Below are 25,318 nucleotides of genomic sequence, written 5' to 3'. Positions count from 1 at the left end.
ACAGACCTGTAAAAAACATTAGATCCCGCAGCTAAGCCTCCTGTCCCACTAACAAAGATATATGTCCTTTTAGAATGCTGCGAAAGGACAGCAGCAAATTATATTGTCCTGATTGTAACATTTTTTCGTTTTAGGAGAAAGAAAAGGCTTGGCTCAGTGGCATTGCTCTCGCCACCGAGTGAAAAAAAGTTGTGGGGCAGGCCCCAGTCCAAAGGCTGGAACACAAATCTGAGTTGACATGGGTGTGCTGCACTACTGGGGATGTCATCTATTGTTAATTGTATGTATATTGTATATAATGTTAAGTGTATACAGTCAGGAGATACTCATTGGATGATTACTTCCGGACATATAAAGACAGTTATTGATACTGATAGTAGATTTTAGGGCTAAGTGTTATACTTCCATAACACTTAACTTTGTAAATAATACTTCTGGTCTCCTCCTTCACCCACTGGTTGTCTGTCAGTAATTTAGCATCTAATGGATGAAAGATTGAACGCACAAGTTCCCATGGCCCTTTCTTTGAAGAAAAGTTGGAGGGTTTCTCGCCAATGTACTGGCTAATATTTATCCCTCCGCCAATATCTGAAAAATAGATCATCTGGTCATTATCATATTGGGAAGCTGCTCTATGCAAATTAACTGCCATGTTTCCTACATTATGATAGTAACAACACACAAAACATACTGTAAAGTACTGTGGGACTTCCTGAGGTTACGAAAGCTGAGATATCTGGACTTAAGCATCTGTATGGTGAAAGACGAATAAAAACAGAAAATTCTGGAAAAACTCAGCAGCTCTGGCAGCATCTGTGGAGAGAGGAACAGAATTGAAGTTTCGTGTCCACGTGACTCTTCGCTAAAAGGGAAACTTAGCCTCTTTTCATTCAGCTATTTCTCTACTTTGGCTGTCAGTGGAGATTTGGCTGGGAACGTGAATAGATCGGGACAACTTGTGAAGGTCACAGAAACAAGGCACAATAAATAACCTCCTACAGATTGTCACTGTCAGCATAAGCCAGTGATTATACACTTGGCAGCAGGAACAATGTGTTTTCGTTATTTTGGAACCCACTTTATTAATTAGGAGTGTGGATGTAAGTTTTGACTTATTAACTGTTCTATGAATGGTGATAGTTTCACAATCCAGGACAGAAGTGTGGCAGATAAATTTATGTTTTAAGACTGGACATTTGGAATGAGGCTATTTTGAATTGGAAGAATGTTGACATCAGTTTAATCAGAACCAGGTGTATGATTGGTTGGGAGATGTTTGATTCGTTGAGTAACTGCCATTTCAAACTCGTCATGCTAGGAACTTCTAAAAAAAAGGCCAGTTGCCGCAATTTTGTAGTATATGCTTGCCAGTTTACTGTTTATTAACCATTGAATGCTGACATATGAATACATAGAAATGCTATTCATAGAGCTATGCTCCTGATTAGAATGGGCATAAGGCCATGGTTATCATTTAGGCTAAGCTGCTACCAGCAGCAATGGCACCATTCACAGTTTAACTTGCTTAAATTATGAAACTTCATAGAACACTTCCAGCAGATATTAATGATAAAATGTGTGTCTTGGAAATCTCACAAAGAGGTGGTTTAAGTAAGGATTTAATTTCTCAATAACACTCTTGATTTTTTTTAGGTGGAATAATCTAATGATTTTACATTTGCCTTTTTTTTAAAAGAGTGTTGTACCAACGTATGAAAGTATCCATTTAAGGTTTTCTTTTGTGATTATAAATGCTGAACTGACTCCACACACATACATTTTCACTGCTGAAAGTAGCTCAGTAAAGTTGTGAACACCTTAACAGGCAGATTTGGTATATTCTAAACAATGCAAAATGGGGAAGAGTGTGATTAAATGACATTAAAACTGTGTTCTGACAACAAACATGCACAGATGTGGGAAGTGTTGCACAAAAGTAAACCATGATGAGAGAGAAACAGCCCACACATCTTCACCCAAATCCAATTTGTTGGTCAACACTGTGAACAATTTGGGAATTTACAATTCTGACTCCATATGTGATGTTTCACAGTTGTAGACAGAGCAAATAAATAATTGTGCCTTTAAAACATAGGCTTGCTTCTTTTCCAGGTCATTATTTGGTGATTTCTATGTAAATTTTGAAAATGAGAGATTAGCTTGTCACTGGGTTCAAATTATTTTAGAAACAGATCTGTCAACAAAGACATACCCGCAAGATGTCCAGAACAAGACATTCCAAAGCATATTATTCATAACACAGGGGCATGTTGACAAGGCTGTTTAAAAAGAAACATGTGGATTCCCGACTTCATTAATAGAGGAATGGAGTACAAAAGCAAAGAATTATGCTAATTCTTGAATAAAACAACTCAGCTGGAGCACTCTGTTCAATGCTGGCATTGCACTTTAGGAAGAATAACAATGTCTTAAAGAGGGTGCAGCAGGTATTGACTAAGAATGGTACAGGCATTTGAATTCCAATTATGTGAAGAGACTAGAGAAGCTGGGCTTATTCTCCTTAGAACACAGAAGGTGAAAAGGGAATTTGTTAAAGGATGTTTAAAAGCGTGAATGGTTTTGATGGAGTAAATGAGGAGAAGCTGTTTCCAAAGGCAGAAAGAATGAGTAACCAGAGGACACGAGACACAAAATGATTGGCAAAAGAACACTAGAATGTTGGCCTTTATTTCAAAGAGAATGGAATATAAAAATACAGGAGTCTTGCTAAGACTATATAAGGCATGAATTAACCCACACCCGGAATACTGTGAACATTTTTGGCCCTGTTAACTAAGGAAACCTATGCTGCCACGGGAGGCAATCCAGAAAAGATTCACTAAGTCGATCCCAGATATGGAAGGATTTTCTTATGAAGAGAGGTGGAGCCTATACTCATTGAAGTTTTAAAAAAATGAAAGGCAATCTTGTTGAGACATATAGAGGGCATTTTTCCGAGTCCACTCTGGCACTTTTGTAGAGCAGTGGGCCAGGAGATTCAAGTGGAGGTCGTTTCGTGGGCTCCCTGCTGGACACCACGGTCTCCGTGCATCACCGACAGCTCCAGAAATTGGCATGGAGCTCAATAATTTATGAAGATGCTAATTTGATTACCATCAAAATATCATTAGCGGACTCAGGACTGAAATCTTCAGGCCCACCAGGCTCGCTATCTCTATCGAGGTCTGCCAAGGTGGTGGTGATGGTGGTGGCGGTGGGTGGAGTGGGGGCGGGGGGGGGGGGGTGGTGGTGAGGAATGCTGCCTGGGCATTGCCACTTTGGCCAGCCTGGTCCCCCAGCACTGCCCAAGGGGTAACTTGATACTGTTCATTGAGCTCAGGGGTGCAGTCTGGGGGGCGGGGGGGGTGCTCAGGGAGGGTCCTGCTGCCACTTTACACTTGGGTTGAGAGATAGAGAGAAGGAGGCCAGCAATCGGGGCTGTCGGGGCTGCCGCTGGGGGATGGAGGGAATCGGGGGAAGAAAAATTGGGAGATCGGGGTGTGGGGGGTTGGGGTGGGGAATGACGTCGAGGTGGGCTGGAGGCAGGGGAGTCAAGGCTGATGGCTGGTTCCTGGCATGTTCGAGTGGCCAGTGATTGGGGTATGGAGGGGGGGGTGGTGGTGGGGTTCAGTTAGCCAGCAATATGGGGGTCATGGGGCTGGCCAGCGATTGGGAGGCTGGCAGTGTGGGGCAAGTGTGCATGCGCCGGTCTTGGTGCTGACAGATCGGCGCATGCACAGTGTCCCACTCAGCACTATGCTGCCGGCCTCTCCAGTGGGAATAGGCCCTGAAAACTGAATTATACAGTGCACAGATTGTGGGAGATTCATTTTGAAACTCCTGCTGAAAGAAAACAGCGTGATTTACTCCAGTTTTTGCAGGAATTGACTATATGTGTGGTGGCAGCAGTTTCAAAAGTAACAATTACAAGAGATCTGCATAAATACTTGTAGGGAGAAAAAATACATAAGGCATTGGGAAAGAGCAGGAGAACAGGAGCAATAGGGAAAAAAAAGTAAATCGTGGAAATGACTGATACAGGTTTATCTGCAAGGCCTGGCGTACCTGAACATGGAATGTCAGTAGCCCTGCTGATTCTTACTTTTTAACTATTTTGAACTGTTTTTTTCCCCCTTTCAGCATCCTCACAAAGGAAAAAAAGGTGACTCCTTCTGTGCTGTACCATTCGATGATTCCAGAAGAAATAATTGAATAAATGCCAAAGAATAAATTGTATTCTATTACATTCTATTAATAGAATTTAATATTTTATTTGATTCTATTAAAATTTGACTCAAGCCTCTGAGATCCTTTGAAAAAGAATGATGCACATCTTTAAAGGAATACCAACCTATAGCGAACCTCTTTAAACATATCAAATTCAGCAAGGTAAACCACTTCACTGGTAAATGTAATGCAGCAACGAATTAAGCGCATAGCTCTAGCTGTTAAATTTTGTGCAGCTTCTCTTGGAAAAAATAGAAGATTGATTCAAGTTTTCTACCATTACTCCATATCTTCAATTGTCACCTATGATCTCCTTTAAACTTCTTATAGATTGAACAGTCGCTTTGGTACAAATTCATAATTCATAATTAGGAATTCCCATTCAGAAAACACCTCATTTATCTGGGTGGCATAGTGGTTAACAGTGCTGCTTCACAGCACCAGGGACACGGGTTTGATTCCTGTGTTGGATCACTATCTGTGTGGAGTCTGCACATTCTCCTTTTGTCTGCATGAGTTTCCTCCGGATGCTCCGGTTTCCTTCCACAGTCCAAAGATGTGCAGGTTTGATGGATTGGCCATGCTAAATTGCCCCTTAGTGTCAGGCGGACCAGCTAGGGTAAATGCATGGGGTTGTGAGGAAGGGGACTGAGTGGGATTGTGCAGACTCAATGGGCCAAGTGGCCTCCTTCTGCATTGTAGATTCTATGATCTTCTAAATGCCTGATTTCCTGTTGTACCTCTGCCTGTGAAAGATCTAACAAGGACAGTCAGAAGAAACAAGAACCTTTGGAATCTAAATTTTTATCCTTCAACACTCCAGGTTTGCAGTACTTTTTTAATGCTTCTGCTAAATTTCTCATATTTCAAGGCTCTGTTGGTCATTGCACATATTTCTCCCGGTAACAACATTAATTTTTATTTTGAATTGTCTTCTCTTCAGGACTATCAAAAAGAAATTGTTTAAACAGCCGCAGTTTAAGTGGAAGAACTGACAAATGTTATGGACCAGATACCCTTAGGTTCTATGTAATAATGTTTGAACAGTTAGTGAGATATTTCAATCGCCCGATTTGTACATTTTGAAGGTCATATATATTTATTGAAAGGCAGCAGGTCATCTGAATTTGGAGTTCACTTCAACTGGCTTAATTTTGTTTTGAACTCCAGCATGAGCATGACTTCCATTTGCATAGCACTCTTCACACTGGTGAGATGTCTTACAAGTGGAGAAGAAAAACTACAAAGGCTAAGGACAGACTTATCTTTATCTTTTGATTATCATTTATATGTTATTAGAATGTATCTGAAGACTAGGAATTGCCAAAGCCCCAAAAAATTAAAATACACTGTTCCAAGGTACCACACCCAAGTGTTACTTTCCTTCTTAAAAATTGAAATGTCATATACGCTTCCTCTTTGAACTTGCTCTAATTATCAACTGGAAGGATGAGGTCCATGCAGCGACTGGCCCTTTTAACTAACACCATTAGCTTTCTGCTAACTCGCCCCATTTCCTTAGCAGAACAGATTTTGATACTGGGAAAAGCATGCGCACAAATCTTATTCACATACAAAAACAGCTATCCCATGAGATCTTGCACATGGTGTAGTTGCATTCATTGTGTTGCCAGTCAGCCTTGAACTTTCTATGTTGCCAGGGAGTGTGTGTACAGACCAATAAAGTGAACATCATTTTATTGGATGTACCAAGAGCTCAAAGAAATCACAGCAAAGAAAACACTGACTGGCTTGACAGTGACATTCATTGTCCATTGCTGAGAAATCATTACATTGCTCCTGACCAATTGGGCTGGTCTTCGGCTGAGACGAGATCCAATCACAGAGACTTGCATGAGATGGACTTGAAGATATCTGAAAGTGAGTTTTAAAGTTGCAACATAAGAATTCTGGAAGCATCCCTAAACTCATGCATTTGTTTCCACGGTAGAAAGTAATATTTCAGGATAAGATATAATCCAACAGATAAATCTAATCATAAAAAAATTAAAATACCATCTTACTACAGACACCATATTGTCAAAGTAAATAAAACAGAAACTGTTTTGTTCCAGATCTGAAATGTTTCAGTCCCTCAGCCATAATAAGACACTGACTGACCTCAAATTTTACTTTGACCACTCCCCATAAACATGACGAGAGTGGTGACTTTTAAAGGACAGACCACATTAGCAGCTAACATCACAACTATGCACTGGATCACAGATTTGCCATGAATGATACTTCATCAGATATCACTGTTGTAAAATGTTACAGATGTAAAATCAAACATTCTTTTGACCAGGAGCCTGAAATTTGGAGGCAATTTACAACTGACTTCTAATTGACCGCGGAACTTCAACAAATAGTTGTAATTATCTATATTTCTGCAAGGAGCACTAGAACACAGTCCTTAAAAGGACAGTATGCAGCTAAACATAACCTTGCCCCAAGTTGCCCACAAGCATTGCGATGCGTGATCCTCTAATATTTGCAAAGTGTCAATTAACATTAATCAAACAGAATATTCTGAGTTGTTGTATTTAAATTTGCCAAACTCCATACTCAGCCAGTACAGTGTGAAATAAAGACTAATGGCCCAGATAGCGGCAGTGAAATTCAACAGAAATAAACTTGAATGGGAAAGGAAATTGAGCAAAGGTAATCAGGTGGCACGGTAGCACAGTGGTTAGCTCTGCTGCCTCACAGCACCAGGGACCCAGGTTCGATTCCAGCCTTGGGTGACTGTGGAGAGTTTGCACATTGTCCCTGACACGGTTTCCTCCGGGTGCTCCGGTTTCCTCCCATAGTCCAAAGATGTGTGGGTTCGGTTGATTGGCCATGCTGAATTGCCTCTTAGTGAGCCAAGATGTGCAACTTAGGGGGATTAGCAGGGTAAATATGTAGGGTTACGGGGACAGGGGCTGGGTGGGATTGTGGTTGGTGCAGGTTTGATGGGCTGAACGGTTTCCTTCTGCATTATACGGATGCTATGATTCAAAATGGAATCATGGACCATAGCTGTGTACATTGTTCAAATATCTGGCACTCGGATGGCAGATCAGCTCCACCCCAATTGAAACTGGAGGATTTTGTGGACATTCTGGCGATATCCCTTTGACTATCCTTCTCCGATAGTCCCTGGGATAAGTGCTACCGCAGTTACTTTGGTGTGATTTTCCAAAGCTCGGCCTGTTACAATCACAACCTTCTCTGGCCTGATTTTTACGATGGTGATTTTTTTGTTTACTTTTTTTGATGTTCTTCGCATTTACAATCTTACCCCAAGGGATCAATCTGCTTACCAGTTCTTTATTGAAGTACTATTCTTGTGTCTTCAAAACTGTGTTGTACAATCAGCACGCTACATTTTCAACACCCTTTGATACTGCGACTCTGTTACTGTCCGGCCAGAATGTCGAGGATGATCTCATGCCATGTATCACAATCTACATATCAGACCTGCACTGAATCTTCCTACCAGGTTGAGCATTATGTTGTTTAGAAGGAACCACTGCTGCACACCATGTTGCGTGTGTTAAAATGAAAAAAAAAGCAACAATCACTCACAAGGGGTTGGGCAAACATATTGTGGGTTCATTTATTGACTCTAAGCACATGTGAACAGATACACATTGACAGAAAGCCTAAATACAACAGAGTGGCAGAGTTGTGTCTGCTTGTTCTGCTGGAAGCAAAAGTTAAGCTAAGCTGGATCTCACGACACACTTCCTTTCTAATGATGTCATGCTGCAATTCCTGAAAGGCATATTACAACAATAGATGAAGGGCCACATCAATATACAATTGAATCCATTAGGGAAGTAAAGTTAATTTAGCAAATTCTGGACTACAGCACTTAAAATTATAATATGCTAAGTATGTAAGAGTGGAAGATTTATTCTAGATTTTAAAAAAATTTGAAATTTGAAATGGAAAATTGTGTGTGAAAAGGTACCATTTAGGTCTTTTCTCTTCCAAAACCTAATGATTCAATGCAACTTTCAGCAACTTCTATTCTATTTATTGAAATAGAATTAATGGAGAGCCACCTCTAAGAGAACTTTAGTGATAAACTTCCATACTCAAGGCACAGACATTGTCTACTACATTGCTGCTGTGTCACCACATTCTCCCAGACTGTAAAGTTCCACATTAAACAGGGCAACTTCTCACTCGAACGGTGAGATTTCTTCCATCTGTAGTGCTCACTTAAATGTGTGCACACGAAAGACAGTTATCTCAATGTGAGCTCCCAATGGAACACTTCTCTGCTGCGGATACATCAAGAAATTGTGTGTTGATTTTGGACAGTAAATCATGGGAGTATGCCTTTTATTTTCTATTATGTGCTGCAGGGAGACAGGTCTCTTGGTTAGCATTTGTAAAATCAACCCCATGCTGTACTGATTTAGAAAAAAAAACATCCATTTTTGCAATATTCTCTGATATTCTGACATCGTAGCTGATCATCGCCATTTTAAATTCAAAAACCAAATCAGACAATTGGATTTTTGGGAATGAATATGGAAATTGAAACTATCCAATTAAGTAACTCAGAATCTGATCCATCTGCCTGAAGGTTGAGTTACTTCAATCTGTTGTAACACTCTTCCTCTATAAGCACATCTCAACATTAGTCAGGAAGGGCTGGGGGGTGGTGGGGGATTGGGGGGGGGGGGGGGGGTGATGTGTAGAGGACGACTGTCAGATTGGCACAAATAATTATTGTGGTGTTTTAATGACCAGTCAAACTGACTTTCTACTAATGTTGCAGACCATTAATTAGGCGGAGAGGCTAAAGCTGACAGGCTGATCATGCATATCTATTCTCCAATTCAAATCTGTGACCAGTGCTTCAATGTTACTGCTCTGACAGGCATACTTTAAACTGCTCGTACGTTTTCAGACTGGGGTCCACAAACACTGGGGTGCAGACCAGTTGGAGGTGGGGGTTGACGTTTCCATGTAGCCGTTAGATTTTCCATCTGGGTATGACCATGAAAAGGCTTGCCAGAGCAAAGTTTTTAACTCTTGTTTTATTATTCTTGAATTTCTTGATTCACTTTTGGCAAATTGCTTCTACTGAGAGCTGATCATTACCTGTGTTAACAGCAGAGTATGCTCTATTAGGAACAACTGCCATTGTCTTTTGGATGTTGGAACATGGCTGGCTGGAATTTGGAATCATGGGATGTTTGCATCACTTGCTCAGTAATGGTTGCCCATCCTGAACTGCTGTTGAGAAGGTGCTGGTAAGCTGCCTTCTTGAATTGCTGCAGTCTTTGTGCTGTAGGCATACCCACAGTGCTGTCAGAGAGAATGTTCCAGGCTTTTGACCCTATAACAGTGAAGGAACAGCAAAATGTTTCTACTTAGTGTGGCTTGGACAGGAACCTCTAGGTGGAGTTGCTCCCAAATCTTGACTGCCTTTGTCCATCCAGACAGGAGTGGTCATGAGTTTGGAAGGTGCTGTCTAAGAAGTCTGTGAGAGTTCATGTATTGCATCTTGTACTGCTACTGTATGTCAGTGTTAGAGGGAGTGAATATTTGTGGAGGAATGCCAATTAAGCAGACTGCTTTGTCCTGGATGTTTTAAAGCACTTTAAGTGTTGTTGGTGCTTCACACACCCAGGCAAGTGGAGAACATTCTATTGCATTTCTGACTTGAACCCTTGTAGACTTTGGGGAATCAGGAAGTGAGTTAATTGCCACAAGATTCCTAGTCTTTGACCAATTCTTATAACTAAGCCTTTATATGGCTAGTCCAGTCAAGCTTCTGGTCAATGGTAATCCCAGGCAAGATATATCATGGGCGATTCAGTGATGGTAATATCACTGAATGTCAAAAGGCAATGGTTAGTTTTTCTTTTATTGGAGATGGTCGTTGCCTGGCATTCTTTTGGTGTGAATGTCATTTGCCACTTGTCAGTCCAAGTCTGGATATTGTCCAGGTCTTGGGCATCAACTGATTCTGTATCTGAGGAACCACACATGGTGCTAATCTTTGTGCAATCATCAGCAAACATCCTCACTTTTGACCTTATGATAGAAGAAAGCAGCTGAAGGTGGTGAGGCCCAGGATGTTAACCTGAAGTACTGTTGCAAAGCATTCTGGAACTGAGAATATTGATGTTTAACAACCACAACCATCTCCTTTTATGCGCAAAATGATTCCAACTAGCGCAGAATATTTCCTGATTTCCAATGACCCCAGTTTTGCTGGGGCACCTTGCTGCCAAATTCCATCAAATTATTTCTTGATGTCAGGGGCAATCACCCTCACCTATTGAGTTCAGCTCTTTTGTCTATGTTTGGAGCAAGGCAGTAATGAGGTCAGGAGCTGAGTAATCCTGGTGGGACCTAAACTGAGCATCGGTGAGCAGGTTATTTCTGAGTAAGCAACGCTTGGTAGCACTGTTGATGACCCTTTCCATCACTTTACTGATGATCAAAAATAGACTGATGGGTCGGTAATTGGTTGGGTTGGATTTCGTCAGTTTTGTGTACAGGGCATACTTGGACAATTTTCTGCACCAGTTTTGTGCTGGAGCAGTTTGGCGAGGGATACGGCAAGTTCTGGATTAATGTATCAGTATTCAACAAGAATGGGCCAGGAGTGTGTCATGACCAAATATTTGTTAAATCATTGATGCACAAAAAACAAATTGGTCTAAACCGGATTACATCATTATCTGACCAAACAAGTCCATTCCGAGTACTTGGTAAAGAAAAACTGCAGCTTAAAATTTAAGTCTCATGTGCCTCCAATACTACTGGCAATTGTATGGGCGGCATGGTGGTGCAGTGGTTAGGACTGCTGCCGCACAGTGCCAGGGACCCGGGTTCAATTCCAGCCTCGAGTCACACCTCTGTGTGGAGTTTGCACATTCTCCCCGTGTCTGCATGGGTTTCCTCCGGGCGCTCTGGTTTCCTCCCACAGTCCAAAGGTGTGCAGGTGAGGTTGATTGGCCATGCTAAATTGGCCCGAGTGTCAGGGGATTAGCAGGATAAGTATGTGGGATTACAGGTGGGATTGTGGTCGGTGCAGATTTGATGGGCCAAATACCCGCCTTCTATTCTGTAGGGATTCTATGAATGCTGATGGTAAGCGGCTGCCACTTGTACAAAGGGCAATGTGCAGCAGCAGGGTTCATTCACAGTCATCGCTTCCCCTGACAGTAGGAGGACATTGTGAATTTCTTTCCCGGACAGTGATGGATTTTGGAAACGCTTTTTTACAGGGAGTTATAAGGGAAAAATTTGTGGAAGGGAAACTAATAATTTTTTTCTTGTGTAGGATGTTTTATTACAGTCAGGATTGTCAATGGCTGGAATCTTCCAGGTGGTCACGCTGGCGGGATCTTCTGGTTCCATTGACAGCTCACCCCTACCATGGTTTTCCTGGCAGTGTGGGGTCTAATCAACGAAAAATCCCATTGCTAACGGTGGGACCAGAAGACCCTGTGCTGGCAAATGGCGTGCTGCCTACCACTGTGGGAAACATGGTGCAGGGAGGCCAGAAAATCCTCCCCAGTGTTTCAAAATCTATCCACTTTCCCTGTGAGGCAAATGGATTGTGGGTTATTGTGAGTTCTAGGCTATACTGACTCCTCATTCTTCACACTTCTGTCACTCTGGGTTCCAAGCTGCAGGTTCCTGCAGTGATGTCACTGGATTTTGTCACATGAGAACAGTGCGCATGTGCAGATGGGTATGATGTGGAGATGCCGGCGTTGGACTGGGGTAAGCACAGTAAGAAGTTTCGCAACACCAGGTTAAAGTCCAACAGGTGATGAAGGAGCAGCACTCCGAAAGCTAGTGGCTTGTGCTACCAAATAAACCTGTTGGACTTTAACCTGGTGTTGTGAGACTTCTTACAGATGGGTAGCACCAGCCATCTTGCATGGCCAAACTGCATTGGTTGGAGACACTGTTAACATATCCTTAAATAAAATTTATTTATAATTGATAATCATTTCTATTTGTATTTAGACACTCCAGCAAGACAGTAAAAAAAAATCAACCTTTCTGATGATAACTGTAAGTGCCTACACAGATTTATTGGAGTTTCCTCATGTTACATCAGTCAGAGTAAAAATTGTATGTCCTTGTGTCTTTCTGTCTCGAGAGTATGCTTTTTAAAAACAATATTGATATAGCCTACAGGAGCACATGATGCATGGATATTGGTTATTAAACTGTTTTGCAAGAAAGTAATGGATTTAACTGAACCAGATCGGACCATGTTATTAATGTGCAAGGTGTTGCTATTGACCATAATATTCATTTCACAAAAACTCTTAAGTTCTCCTCAGGGTTCTCTCCACAGCAGGAGAAACCTTGGTATAACTGTATATATTTGGGAGGATATCAATAAAAGCACCCGACACACAATTCCCTCTGCACATTAGAGAATGTGACATATCTGAAGCTTAATGCATGCTGTCGTCCAGCAGCCTGTGCTTATTACTGCACTTTCTCCCTAATGACACCGGAAAGAGGTTTTCAGCAAAACCATTTTAGCTTAAGCATTACTGCCACAGACAGATTCCTGCAATTGAGGCTTCATTGGCTTGACCTTGGTGACCACAAATTGGGAAGGAGACAGCAGATAAACGTTTGGGCTAACAGTTTTCATCTCAAATGTAACTGCCAGCTCTTCACCTGGGTACAGGTACCATCTATCATTAAGCACTCGTGTATGTGTGTGTGTGTGGGGGGGAATTCAGTTATGTCTCTCAAAGGCTAACTCAAACTGTGCAGTTCAATTTTCATCCTATCATTTCGGCTGAGTAGAAAATCCGACAATTTATTACAGACCCATGCAGGATAATGACCCAGTTGCAAGGAAGCAATGATAAAGCTTAAGTTCATGAGCTACTCCTCCGTTTTGCAAACACAAGGCTGTCAGATCCATTCCTATCACCTCCTCCAGAATGCAGCTTTTCTAGCTGTACTTTAACCCCTTCACGAGCCCACTGGGTTTACCAGAAAGCTTTTGCTGGCACATCAAATCATAGCTGACCATGAAGTTACAATTTGAAGTTCATTTTATTCAATCATAGAATCCTGGAATCCCTACAGTACAGGAGGCCATTCGGCCCCTTTAGCCTGCACCGACAACAATCCCACCCTAGCCCTGTAACTGCCCGTAAACATACATATTTATCCTGTTAATCCCCTGAAACTAGGGTCAATTTAGCATGGTTGACCAACTTAACCCGCACATTTTTGGAGTGTGGGAGGAAACCGGAGCACCCGGAGGAAACCCATGCAGACACAGGGAGATCATTCAAACTCCACACAGACAGCGACCCAAGCCGGGGATCAAACCTGGGACCCTGGTGCTGTGGGGCAGCAGTGCTAACCACTGTGCCATCGTGCCGCCCCGCTGTGCCACATGCTGCCCCAGTTGATCCAAGTTTACAGCTTCACAGAATCTCCTTAGTTTGACTTATACTCTCTGTCAGGAAGGCATAATGACTCGGATATTTATGCCTTCTCGTGATTTATTAATAACATTTGTATTATTTTCACAAGCCGTTGATTAGAAATGTTTTCTGCCATTTTTACAACAAAACCATCAACATGCTTTACGGAGGCTTTAAGACACTTAACAGTTCCTAGAACAGTCAGCTTGCAAAATATTGCTCCTGAGCTGCTATGTAGGTTGCAGCAATAGAGGGAGAAAAACTGCCCAGCTGATTGTGCAGCAACGCCAATAATTAGCTGATAAAGGTTTCTGCTGGTCGGTATTTATAGGAAAGTTTTTTTTTGTTTCAGACTCTATGTCATTGGACTTTGTAGCCAAACGAATGAGTCAAGAAAAATTAACATCTGCCCCACTGTTAAGTTAGTGGGACATATTCTAAAAATATCATCTGAAAGCACGTTCAATGGCTGAGGAAGGAAGGAAGGTATTTTTCTTGTTGAAGGAACTATTAAAAAGGTTGCACAAAGAAAAAGGCTGGTCTCCCTATCATGCAACTGTAACATAGCGAGCAGATGCATCTAGGTTCATCAGTTAATACGATAGAGGAGTGGAATTTGGCCATTTGACCCATAAAATCCACTCTGCCATTCAATCATGGCTGATACGCTCCTCATCCCCATTTTCCTGCCTTCTCCCCATAATCCTTCAATCCATTCCCAATGAAGAATTTGTCTACTTCCTCCTTAAATTTACTCAATGCAGGGGATGGTAAGAATTCCATAGCTAACTTCATTGCACCTTCAAGACTGAATTATAACTTTTCCAAGGATTCAACAAGTGGTTTGATGCTCCCTATTTAAACTCACACATGAATTATAAATGATTGCTTGAGGTACCCATGGAACCATTACTCTCCTGAAGAGATTTGATGAAAATATGAGAAAATCTACGAAATAAAGATGCACTTTTGTTTGAAGACTATATTGTCCACATGTTTTCCAACATTACATTCATGACTACTCTTCAAAACTACAGGTCTTTCTTTCCATTTTCTTTGTCCTAGTTATAAATGCAGCCTTAAAAAATGTTCCCTGTTGTCCCTTTATTTCTACCCTCACATACAGTTAAAATGTTCTGAGTTGATATATAGGCTCTATTTTACCATTTTGATTCTAAGTGCTGGGCACCCTTGAATCTGGGAGTGTTTCAAGTCCAACTTTTAGATCCGTTCTTCTCAGGTGCCCGCCCCCCCCCCCCCCCCCCCCCACCCCCGCCACCGCCATATGCACTCTGCCTGTAAAAATATTAGTAATTCGAAATAGTGCTGCATAAGCTTGTGGGCAGGGCTTAATGTGCCAGAAACCCTGCAGCTCTGTTCGGTGCCTCCAACTGCACATGCGCAGAAAAAAAGATAGAATGCTGCTCCCCTGCCACATCCCTCCCGGGCTGGATAATGCCTCCCCCGGATTCCATAGACATTGCCCCACCCTCCCCAACATTGCTGACTGTCTTACCCTCTGACCCCTCCATTACCCAAATCACAGGTTCCCCCTTGCCCCCCCCCACTGATCTCAGGCAGAGTGACAGCAGACCCCCTCTTTCCCTTCACTGATCTCAGACAGAGTGGCCTCGGACCTCCCTCCCCCCCCACTGATCTCAGACCGAGTGACAGCAGACTCTCCCTTCCCATTCACCCCCTCCTCGCCCCCTTGCCCCTCACCGATCTCAAGCAGAGAGCCGTGAGAGTGAGGAGGCACTTAACTCTTCACTAACTGGAGCGCTCAAATCAGACTTTTGTGGATCATGCCTGTTTTGCGTCAATTCTGGTTGGGTGAACATGTGGTAAAGGGCGAAGTGTCATTAAGGTTGAACATGCAACCCATTAAGTCAATTTAAATACATGCGAATGCATTTAAGTGGCCACCGCACCTGTTTTGGTCACGGTCCCGACTGTAGTCTTTTCGGGCCTGATAAAGGAGGAACTGGCGCAGAGGTGGGCATAATGCGATGGTAAAATCAGACCCTATGTTTCTGACACATTCAGATTTTTCATTTAACAATAATTGAGTGATTATTTGCTAAATATTTGACTATTTGATAAATATTCATTTTTCATACAAAACCTTTCCATTCCATCCTCTTTTGTTTTCTCCCTGTGCACCAGTAAACAAATGTGACTTCCCAAGTGAATATAAAGGGCTTATGCAAGACTGCTCATTTGTACATGCAACCAGAATGTGAAAGAAAGAGTTTCTTGAATCATCGGCTCATGTCTACTTGAGGTGCAGTGACACGTTGAGGGGGATGGGGGAGGTGAACTTGCATTAAAACTGGAAGTGTTTGAAACGGTGCAGTGCATCAAGAGAAACAAAAAAAACAGACTTGTGAGGAACTCTTCAACAGCTGATTGGCCTGTCACACACATTTCTAACATTTACTATTCTTACTTCTATTTTTCAGCATCCTTATTTTGCCTTTTATCTACCTGCTCACAAAAATGAAATAGTTGTTGCGCTATAGAACAGATCCATTCCACAGTTTGTGGCCAGAATCCTCTGACCTTGCCTGTGGCTGGAATTCCCCGGTCCTGCGGCAGTGAATGGGAATTTAACTGAGTGTCTAATTCACCGTTCTCACTGGCCATAGTGGCGGAGCACGTGGCCTGTGTTTTGCTAAGTCATTGCAGAGCAACTGCAAAAAGCTACAATTTAAGCAGATTAGCTAAACCCTGCCTTGCAGCAGTAGGGTGTGGGTCTAAAGTAAAGTTTAATTATTATTCGTAAGTAGTCTTACATTCACATAGTAATGAGGTGAAAATCCTCCAGTCGCCACACTCCAGCATCTGTTTGGGTACACTGAGGAAGAGTTTAACTTGGACAATGCACCTAACCTGCACATCTTTGGACTGTGGGAGGAAACCGGAGCACTCGGACGAAACACACGCAGGCACAGGAAGAATGTGTAAACCCCACACAAACAGTGACCCAAACCGGGAATCAAACCCATGCCCCTGGGACTGTGAGATAGCAGTGCTAACCACTGTGCCAGCATGTCGCCCTATGGGTCTAGAACAAACCAGAATGGCTCTTGTATCAGATTAATTTGCAAGTAGATTGATATGTTTTTCTTAAAATGCTTTTCGTTCAAAGACTTTCAATGTCATCATGACATAAACTTGAATACTGCAGCATGCTTTTTACAAGCTAAAGAGTGGCAATATCAGCTGACTTCAAAGAATGGTACAGGACAGAAGGAGCTCATTCTGCCCATATTGTTTTTTTCCCGATTCCTTGAAAGAGCTATTGAATTAGTTCTATTCCCCGGTCTTTCCCCATAGTCCAATTTCCTTGTCCTGTCAAGTGTTTATTCAATTCACATTGGAAAGTTATAATTGAATTTGCTTCCACCACTTTTTCAGGCAGTGCATTCCAGATCACAACTAGTTTTTGTACAAAAAAATGTTTCCACATGCTACCTCTGGTTCTTTTGTCAATTACTGTAAATCTGTGTCCTGTTATTGCCAACATTTCTGCCACTGGACATAGTTTTCCTTATTTACTCTATTAAAACCGTTCATGATTTGGTACACCTCTATTAACCTTTGCTGCCCGAAGCAGTATAACCCAGTTTTATATAGTCTCTTCACATAACTGAGAAGTTTGGTTCTTGATACCATTTTCTCCTCACATCCTTCCTAAAGTATCTTGTACAGAATTGGACACCATTCTCCAACTGGGACTTTATCAGTGATATACAAAGGTTTAGCATAACTGCCTCATTTTTCTGCATTATGCCTTCATCCATAAAACCAAGGATAATGTACTTTTTAAAACCACTTTCTCAACTTAGCCTGCCACATTCAAACAGAATGTGTACTGTCTGGTCCCTGAATCTCCTTTATAATTGTACAATTTAGTTTACATTCTTCCTATTAAATGGATCAATTCACATCTTACAGTGTTGAATTGCATCAGCCATGTGTCTGTCCATTTCACCATTCTGACTATAGCCTCCTGAATTCTGTTACTATCCTCCTCATAGCCTCCTACTTACTGAGTTTTGTATCAATTGCAACCTTTGAAGTTGTGTCTTGTACACCTAAGTCCAAGTGCTGATTTATATCAGCGGCTCTAATACCTGTTCCTGGGGTGCTCCATCAGTATACCTCCAGCCAGACTAAACAAATACAAGGAACTGCCAGTACATACATTGATGTGAAACATTGGCCAGGATTTAGCACTAGTAATGAGGGACTCCAAGCAAAAGTTGGAGAACCGGTTTGAATCCCCATTCCACTATAGCTACCATGAGGGCTGCCTGATCTGATTTAAATTCTGGCCTGTTTTGGACCATCAATCAAAGCTACAGTCAGGCAGAAATCCTGGAGAGCTACCAGCCAATTAGAGGCTGGTAGCTTTCCAATACTGAGTAATACTACTGGTAGTAATGGCTGTTGTTGCAATGCTCCTAGGCCCAGCACAAGGATCGCCATTGGCTCTCTGGACAAAGGTGAGATTGTGGGATATGGTTTGTTGGGAGGGAGTTGTGGGAAAAGAGGGTTGTAGGGTTGGAGATAAGGGCGAGTGAGAGTGGCTTTCAGCAAACCCTCCTTTTCCAATACCAGGTCCCTCAATTGGGCATCAAGTGTCCGACAACAAGACTTCTTTAACTCTGGTTTGCTGTTCACAGACATTGCCACGATCTGCTGAGTATTCTCAGCCATCTTCTGCTTTTATTTCAGATAGCCAGCATCTGCGGTATTTCAGTTTTGCATTATTCTCTGATTTCTGTAGCATATTTTATATCCATGTAGTCATTCCCACTTTAAGTCCTTTGTGCTGGAATATTGTCATCAAGTCTATTGTACAACACTGCCAAATCCCTTTTGAAAGCCCACAGACACAACATAACTATACTACCTTGATTAACTCTTTCCATTACTTCATCAAAACATTTAATCAAGTTAGTCAAAAATAGATTTACTTTAACAAGTCCAACTATCCTAGCTTTCATTTGTTAATTAGTATTTTTTCAAGTGACAATTAACCTTGGCCAAAATCCTCCGCTCTCCCGTGTGTGAACCGTATCACACATCCACCTCCACCCTGATTAAGTCTGTGGTGAAAAGGCACTTCTTGTTTTGTCAGCAATTGAGGCCCTTACATGGCCAATCAAGGCTTACCAAGGAACTCATCCCACCATTACCAGTCGTAACCTAGAAACAGGAGCGCAACAAGCAACCTTGTGTGTTGCTGCTTGCGGAATGGCAGGGGTGTTCCTTGTTCAAATGCATACAGTGTCTGATCGAGGGACTCAACATCAGAAGTGGGTCCCACTGTCCATGCTGCTGATCACCCCCTCCTCCTGTGAACCCCCCACCAATCATCACTCACCTGTGGTCTACAATCTTGTGACAACCTTAGGCCTCGAGTGGGTAAAGGCCCACCACTGGTCTGTCAAGATTTTGACTCTTGACTCTGATTGCCTCCAACAGCTTCACCACCACCAATATTAGAATGACTGGCTTGAAGTTACCAGGGTTACCTCTCTCTCATCTGTTGAACAAGGATGTAATATGCGCAACTCTTCAAAAATTTGGGAGTGTGTAGCCAGAGCCTTCTACTGTTAACGCTTCCCTCTTGGGGCCGGATAATGCCTCTCCTGGGTCCCCACACACATTGCACCATCACCCCTGCCCCCCGCCACAATATTACTGACTCCCTTATCCCCCTCCCCCTCCGCCACCCAGATCGATCACAGGCCCCTCCCCCCTTACTCCCCATCGATCTCAGACCTTCCCACCTCCCCACTCCCCACCACTATCCCCCCACCCCCCTGCTAATCATAGGCAGACTGGCAGCGGACCCCCTTTCCCCCGACTGATCACAGGCAGAGTAGTAGAGAGGTGATCAACTTGGTCAAAGATGCAAGTTTTAAGAGTGCCGTAAGGAAACAGAGAAAGGCAAAAAGCCACAGGGGCTTAGAATATAAATTCCAGAGTGTGGACCCAGACTTCTGAAAGCACAACCACTGATAGTGGGGAAACAAAGTGAATTTGGGCATTTTAAATGTTTTCTTCTTTTGCCTTTACCTTATGGGATAAAACAAATGGACCACTGAAAACTTCCAAAAGATAACTAGATTTTTGCATGAAAAAGGAAATGTTTGTAGGACTGTGGGGAAGAGCAGCAGAGTGGGTTTAATTGGTAGTCCTTGCAATGAGTCAACACAGATATAATGGGCCGAATGTCTGCTGCATCATTCTATGACAGGTTGCTGGAGTTAATGCCACATTTAGGCAACATGTCAGGGCAAGTTTAGCTACTGTGCCCCAAATCTCCTTCCCATACAATTCAAAATGCTAAACTGTAATCTCTAATAGTATGTTCATTTTGTTTCTTCCTTCTTTCATGGGATGTGAGCATCACTGGCAAAGCCAGCGTTTGTTGCTCATCTGAAACTGCCCTTGAATTGAGTGACTTGCAAGATCATTTCAAAGAAATATTAGGAGTCAACTACATTGCTGACAGAGTACAAAGTATAAATTCATCCTATGGACAATGCTTCTTTGTCTCTATGTGGTGTCAGTCTGGGTACAGAACATTGCCACATCAATGCAGTGCACCACCCTGTCACTGTTAATATTTTATAAACTTCTATTTCAGAAGACTTACTAAGTAGCCCATATTGCCTTGACAAACATTAACTGGTTATGTGATGTAATGGTGCACAGTTTAGTTATGACCTACTCACATTTCACACCACATCCATATTGAATTTCTGATTAATAATTTCTTCAGATTCTACCAGCTGCCTTAAGGCAATACAATATGAAACTTTCACTATTTGAGAAAGAGCACTAATTTTGCCAGTTTGTTATAATCTCAATTTTCAAGATGCATTACCCAAATAGAAGAAAAATAGATAATGGATCCAGAATGGGAAAAAATATGGTATAAGCCAATTTTCAAATAATGCTATTGGGAGCTTTTATAAAGCCCACAATAGGACATCATCTTCCATACCTGTAGAAGCCTTTAACAATAGCTTAGACTTACAATTTTGGCTGGGATCCCCCTATCTACATCAACAGTGATGAAGTGGAAATGGTTGAGAGCTTCAAGTTTCTAGGAAGCAAGATCACCAATGGCCTGTTCTGGTCCCTCCACGCTGATACTATAGTTAAGAAGTCCACCAATGCCTCTACTTTCTCAGGGGGCTAAGGAAATTTGGCCTATCCGCCATGTCTCTCACTGATTTTTACATATGCACCTTAGAAAGCATCCTTTTCAAATGTATCATAGCTTGGTATGACTCCTGATCAGACCAAGGCCACAAGAAACTTCAGAGGGTTGTGAACATCGCCCAGTCCATCGCGCAAACCAGCCTCCCATCTACTGCCTCGCATACACTTCCCATTCCCTCAGGAAAGCAGCCAGTATAATCAAGGATCCCACACATCCTAGACACATTCTCTTCCACCTTCTTCTGTCAGGATAAAGATACAAAAGTCAGGGATCATGTACTAACTAAATCAAGAACGTCTTATTCCCTGCTGCCATGACACTTTATAATGGGCCTACCATATATTAAACTGATCTTTTTCTACACCTAATACTGTAACACTATATTCTGAGCCCTGTTTTTCTTCTCTGCTATGTACTCTGTGAATGGTATATTTTGTCTGTGTAGTGCGCAAGAAACAATATTTTTCACTGTATCCTAATCCATGTGACAATATCAAATCAAATCAAGCAGTTTAGGTGCAGGGCTCATGTTCTGCATGCCACATCCTTTGCACATTGCTTCACAGCCATTTATCTCTGAGCAGTATTCGCACCAAATGTGAGGTGGGAGGAAGTTCACGTGGAGCGCAAACATCGAAAAAGGCCCATTGAGCCAGATAGAAACCATAGAAAACATAGAAACCCTACAGTGCAGAAAGAGGCCATTCAGCCCATCGAGTCTGCACTGACAACAATCCCACCCAGGCCCTAACCCCGTGTTCCTACATATTTACCCACTAATCCCCCTAACCTACGCATCCTGGGACACTAAGGGGCAATTTAGCTTGGCCAATCCACCTGACCCACACATCTTTGGCCTGTGGGAGGAAACTGAAGCACCCGGAGGAAACCCACACAGACCCGGGGAGAATGTGCAAACTCCGCACAGACAAATGAGCTGCTTCTTTGCTGCAAATTTCTACACAATTCAATAAAATAAAATCGAGTGATTGCGTCGGTCACCAGTTGAATTGTCAACTGCTGACGCCACTTGAAGGGCTCTCTGCTTTGCCTACAGCATTCCTTCTTCATCACTTTCATTGCAATTTGTTTGCCTTTGAAATATAGATACTAGGAGATTTGTAATAGCTCCAGCACCTCATCAAACCAGAGTGCTGGGGAGAAATTACTTGCAGGGAATAATGGAAAACCACATTCTTGAAAACATGACCAGAAGCTGAACAAGTGCCGGTTTTTGATTCCAACTTTAAAGTTAAAGATTATAACAAACCGACAAAATTATTGCTCTTTCTTAAGCACTGAAAATTTCTTATTTCTAGTTAACTTGGCTTTTCATTGCAGTAATTGGAGCTGAAAATTTGGTTGTAATGAAACATTCTGGTGAGATTACTGAGGAAGATGGAAATGGCTCCTGGAGATATTGCTGCTATCATTTTAATGGTACTTCAATTTTTAAATAAAAAGGAGTTTGACTTCTCATTGCACTGACTGTGAACCTGTAAAAATTAATTTTAGAATCAAAATGGCCTGCAGTTTTTTTCATTAATTAGTGAAGAGTGACATCGATAGAAGATCAACAAGGTGATGAGATTCCTGATTCATTTTGTTCTGGGTAGAAATGTCTTACTGGCAAAATTATTTTAGCGCATCTTTGTGTTGAACTGCTCTGTATCCTAAGATTTTAGTCTCATTTTTAAGTCTGCAGATATTTAAAACAACATGGCTGCACGACTTTTCTCAGGCTTGCATATTGATTTGGACCACAGGCTCCTTATCTTACAGCAACATGTGATCCTGGTTAGACTTACGTGGCTGACTAAAGGTAAACTAATATGGGGCAATTTAGGGTTTATTATATCATTGTAATTGAAGAGAATTGGAAAACGATAATTTTTCAAGTTAGGATTATTTGAGGAAATGATTAAGAATTAAATTAAAAATCATGGTGCTTTATCCAGTTTAAAAAGGCACAAAATGTCAATTCTTGCTTAACTGGAGTAAGTGGTTTGGAAAATGTTGGCGAAGGAGCTGAAAACATCACTCATTCTTTGAAATCATTGCAATGGTATCTTTGTTCTTCTGATGGGACTGTGAACAATTACTTTTTATTTGGACACTGACCTGTAACATTTCAACCTAATAATGGTCGCGAAGCCAGGTCAAAGCTTGCCATTAAAGCAGAAACCCATATCCTTCTGCTTGAAAGATCACACAGTTGATGAGACAGATAATGCTGTCAGAATGCAATATCATAAAGGTTTAATATCCTCTGATCTCTTAAAATAATATCTTGTTTCCTGCTGGTTGCAATGAACAAGTGGTAGACTGTAATTATCCATTATGCTGCTGTCGTTATATTAGTATAATTACTCAAAATCTACTGAAAACATCAAAGAGGGTATATACTAGAAAAGGGAATCTTTACGGACATCATTCATTTGTGGTCTTTAATATAGGAGAAGGGGAGATAAGCTGATTAATAAATTTAAGGCAAAAAGCTTAGGCCAGAGGAATAAATACACTGGCAATAGCTAGAGAGATAGTAAAATGATCAAGGCAATAAAAGAATGGCTTCACTGCTTGAGGTTAGTGCCCCTTTCAGACAGTAAACAGGTTTGTTAACGTGTTGACATGGAAACAGCAAGCAAAAGAGACTTTGCTCTGGTGCTGTCAACTTGAAAGGACACAATGTATGGTGCTACAAAGTGAAAACAAACTAGAGAAAACAAGTCCAACTACAATCAAAATGTCACAGAAAACTCCTAAAATGCAGCTGGATACAAAACGAGATACAGCATGACAGCTCCAGCATAATAAATTTCCTCTTCATAAGAGCAGTTCCGATAAACTGACAGTGACATTTAATGAGGAGAGCGGGGGGCACTGTTCACTGACACACAACTCGCGTTCAAACCAGAAGGTGTTAAGGCACATCAGTCATCATACATGACAATGCTTCAGTCTGGTCAACTTCAGCTCATTTTCACTGCAGTTTTGTTTTGTGATTTCACCGACATTCGAGCCACTTCAGCTGACTTAATTACAAATGACTCTCATGGAACAGTGAATCCAGTCACAGAACAAAATAGCAGCAGACTTCCATTTTTAAAGGCAGGCAAAATATCAGATCAATTGTCAAATATCTGATGCATCTAAAATCCTGGTTCAAAGCATACATTTGTTGTCATAAAGAGACAGTATTCCTTGTTAGGCTAAAGACCTCGGATTTTAACATTACGATCTATCACTACTCTAAATGACATATGTGCAAAGCATCTTAAATCACCACTGACAAATAACATAGCTCAAACACCAAATTCCTGTGCACAATTCCAATTAGTTTACTAGGTTATAGAAAACCTCCATTCCAAGTGCAATTCTACTTCAAGTACACAAATTTGTGCTAAGGTAGTTCTTGTTTCTAGGATTCAGCGTTACTGCAGAAACTCTCTCTCTCGCTCTCTTTTATTTCAGTGGTTGCAAGATTTAAACAATTTTTTTTACAGAAAGTACATGATGTTTAGCCTAAAGGCTTAAGGACTTTAATAAGATACCACATGCCGGACAGATTCAATCTTTTTTGACATTGTGTCGAACAACCTTGCTTGGCTAAAGGATACTGTCTCTTTAAGTCACCTTAAAATGTTCTTTAGCAAGCTCTAAATCTATATATTTAAAGGAAACAAGTCTGGGAACATAACAATTCAACTATTTTGGAAGGGGAATGGATGACGTGTGCCTTGTAACAGCAGACCAGTACCAGGAGTTCAGAATCATTACAACTGTGAAAAGCAAACATATAAATGGACATACTTTTCCTCTCAACTGGTGCTGACATTCTCATTACTCATACACATTGTTTTGCTTTATAGCAAAATGCTTTATCTTAAATTATCTATCATTTTAGATTTTTAATTACCATCAGACTCAGCTGATTCACTTTTTATTTTAGTGCTCCTCTTCATTGCTACAAATTTTCACATTTCCAATTTGATTTTCCTCATTAAGCATCAATCTGTAAATTAGTGTACTCTAAAAGAATGGCATTCCTACAGGCAGCCAAGATTTCTGATCCCCTGGTTTAATCACTATTGCCTGAAATCATCGCAAGTGATACCGTGTGATAAGTACGTGCACATGTATACATACCCCTTATAGGAGGGTTCACGTTTGATTCCACATTCAGGTGGACGCTGCGATGTTCTGTGGAACCAGGACAACGAAATGAACTTTCAGAGATACACATACCCCCTAATAATAATAATAATACAAACACTGAGAATAGTAACAACAATCTGCCAACAGATTACAAACAGCAGGTAGGGTGATACTACAGGCCCATCTGAACAGTCAGTTGACTGTATGTGAGCACATTGCTTTCTATGAAAGACAACAGACGGGACTTTCT

General features: G+C 41.6%; 1 protein-coding gene across 1 annotated transcript in view; it reads right to left on the bottom strand.

Annotated features, from left to right (window-relative positions):
- The window catches only part of pcdh11 (protocadherin 11), a 633,690-nt gene that overhangs the window by 45,069 nt on the left and 563,303 nt on the right, over window positions 1-25,318 (bottom strand). The window contains exon 3 of the mRNA XM_080187718.1: window positions 25,060-25,161. Coding sequence (XP_080043844.1) covers window positions 25,060-25,161 — 102 coding nt within the window. The remainder of the gene's footprint in view (window positions 1-25,059; window positions 25,162-25,318) is intronic.

Source organism: Carcharhinus amblyrhynchos, chromosome 4 (assembly GCF_965287045.1).
Source record: "Carcharhinus amblyrhynchos chromosome 4, sCarAmb.v2.hapA, whole genome shotgun sequence".
Classification (NCBI taxonomy): Eukaryota; Metazoa; Chordata; class Chondrichthyes; order Carcharhiniformes; family Carcharhinidae; genus Carcharhinus; species Carcharhinus amblyrhynchos.
The sequence above is the reverse complement of the archived record's forward strand: the minus strand, read 5'-3'. Positions and strand labels throughout refer to the sequence as shown.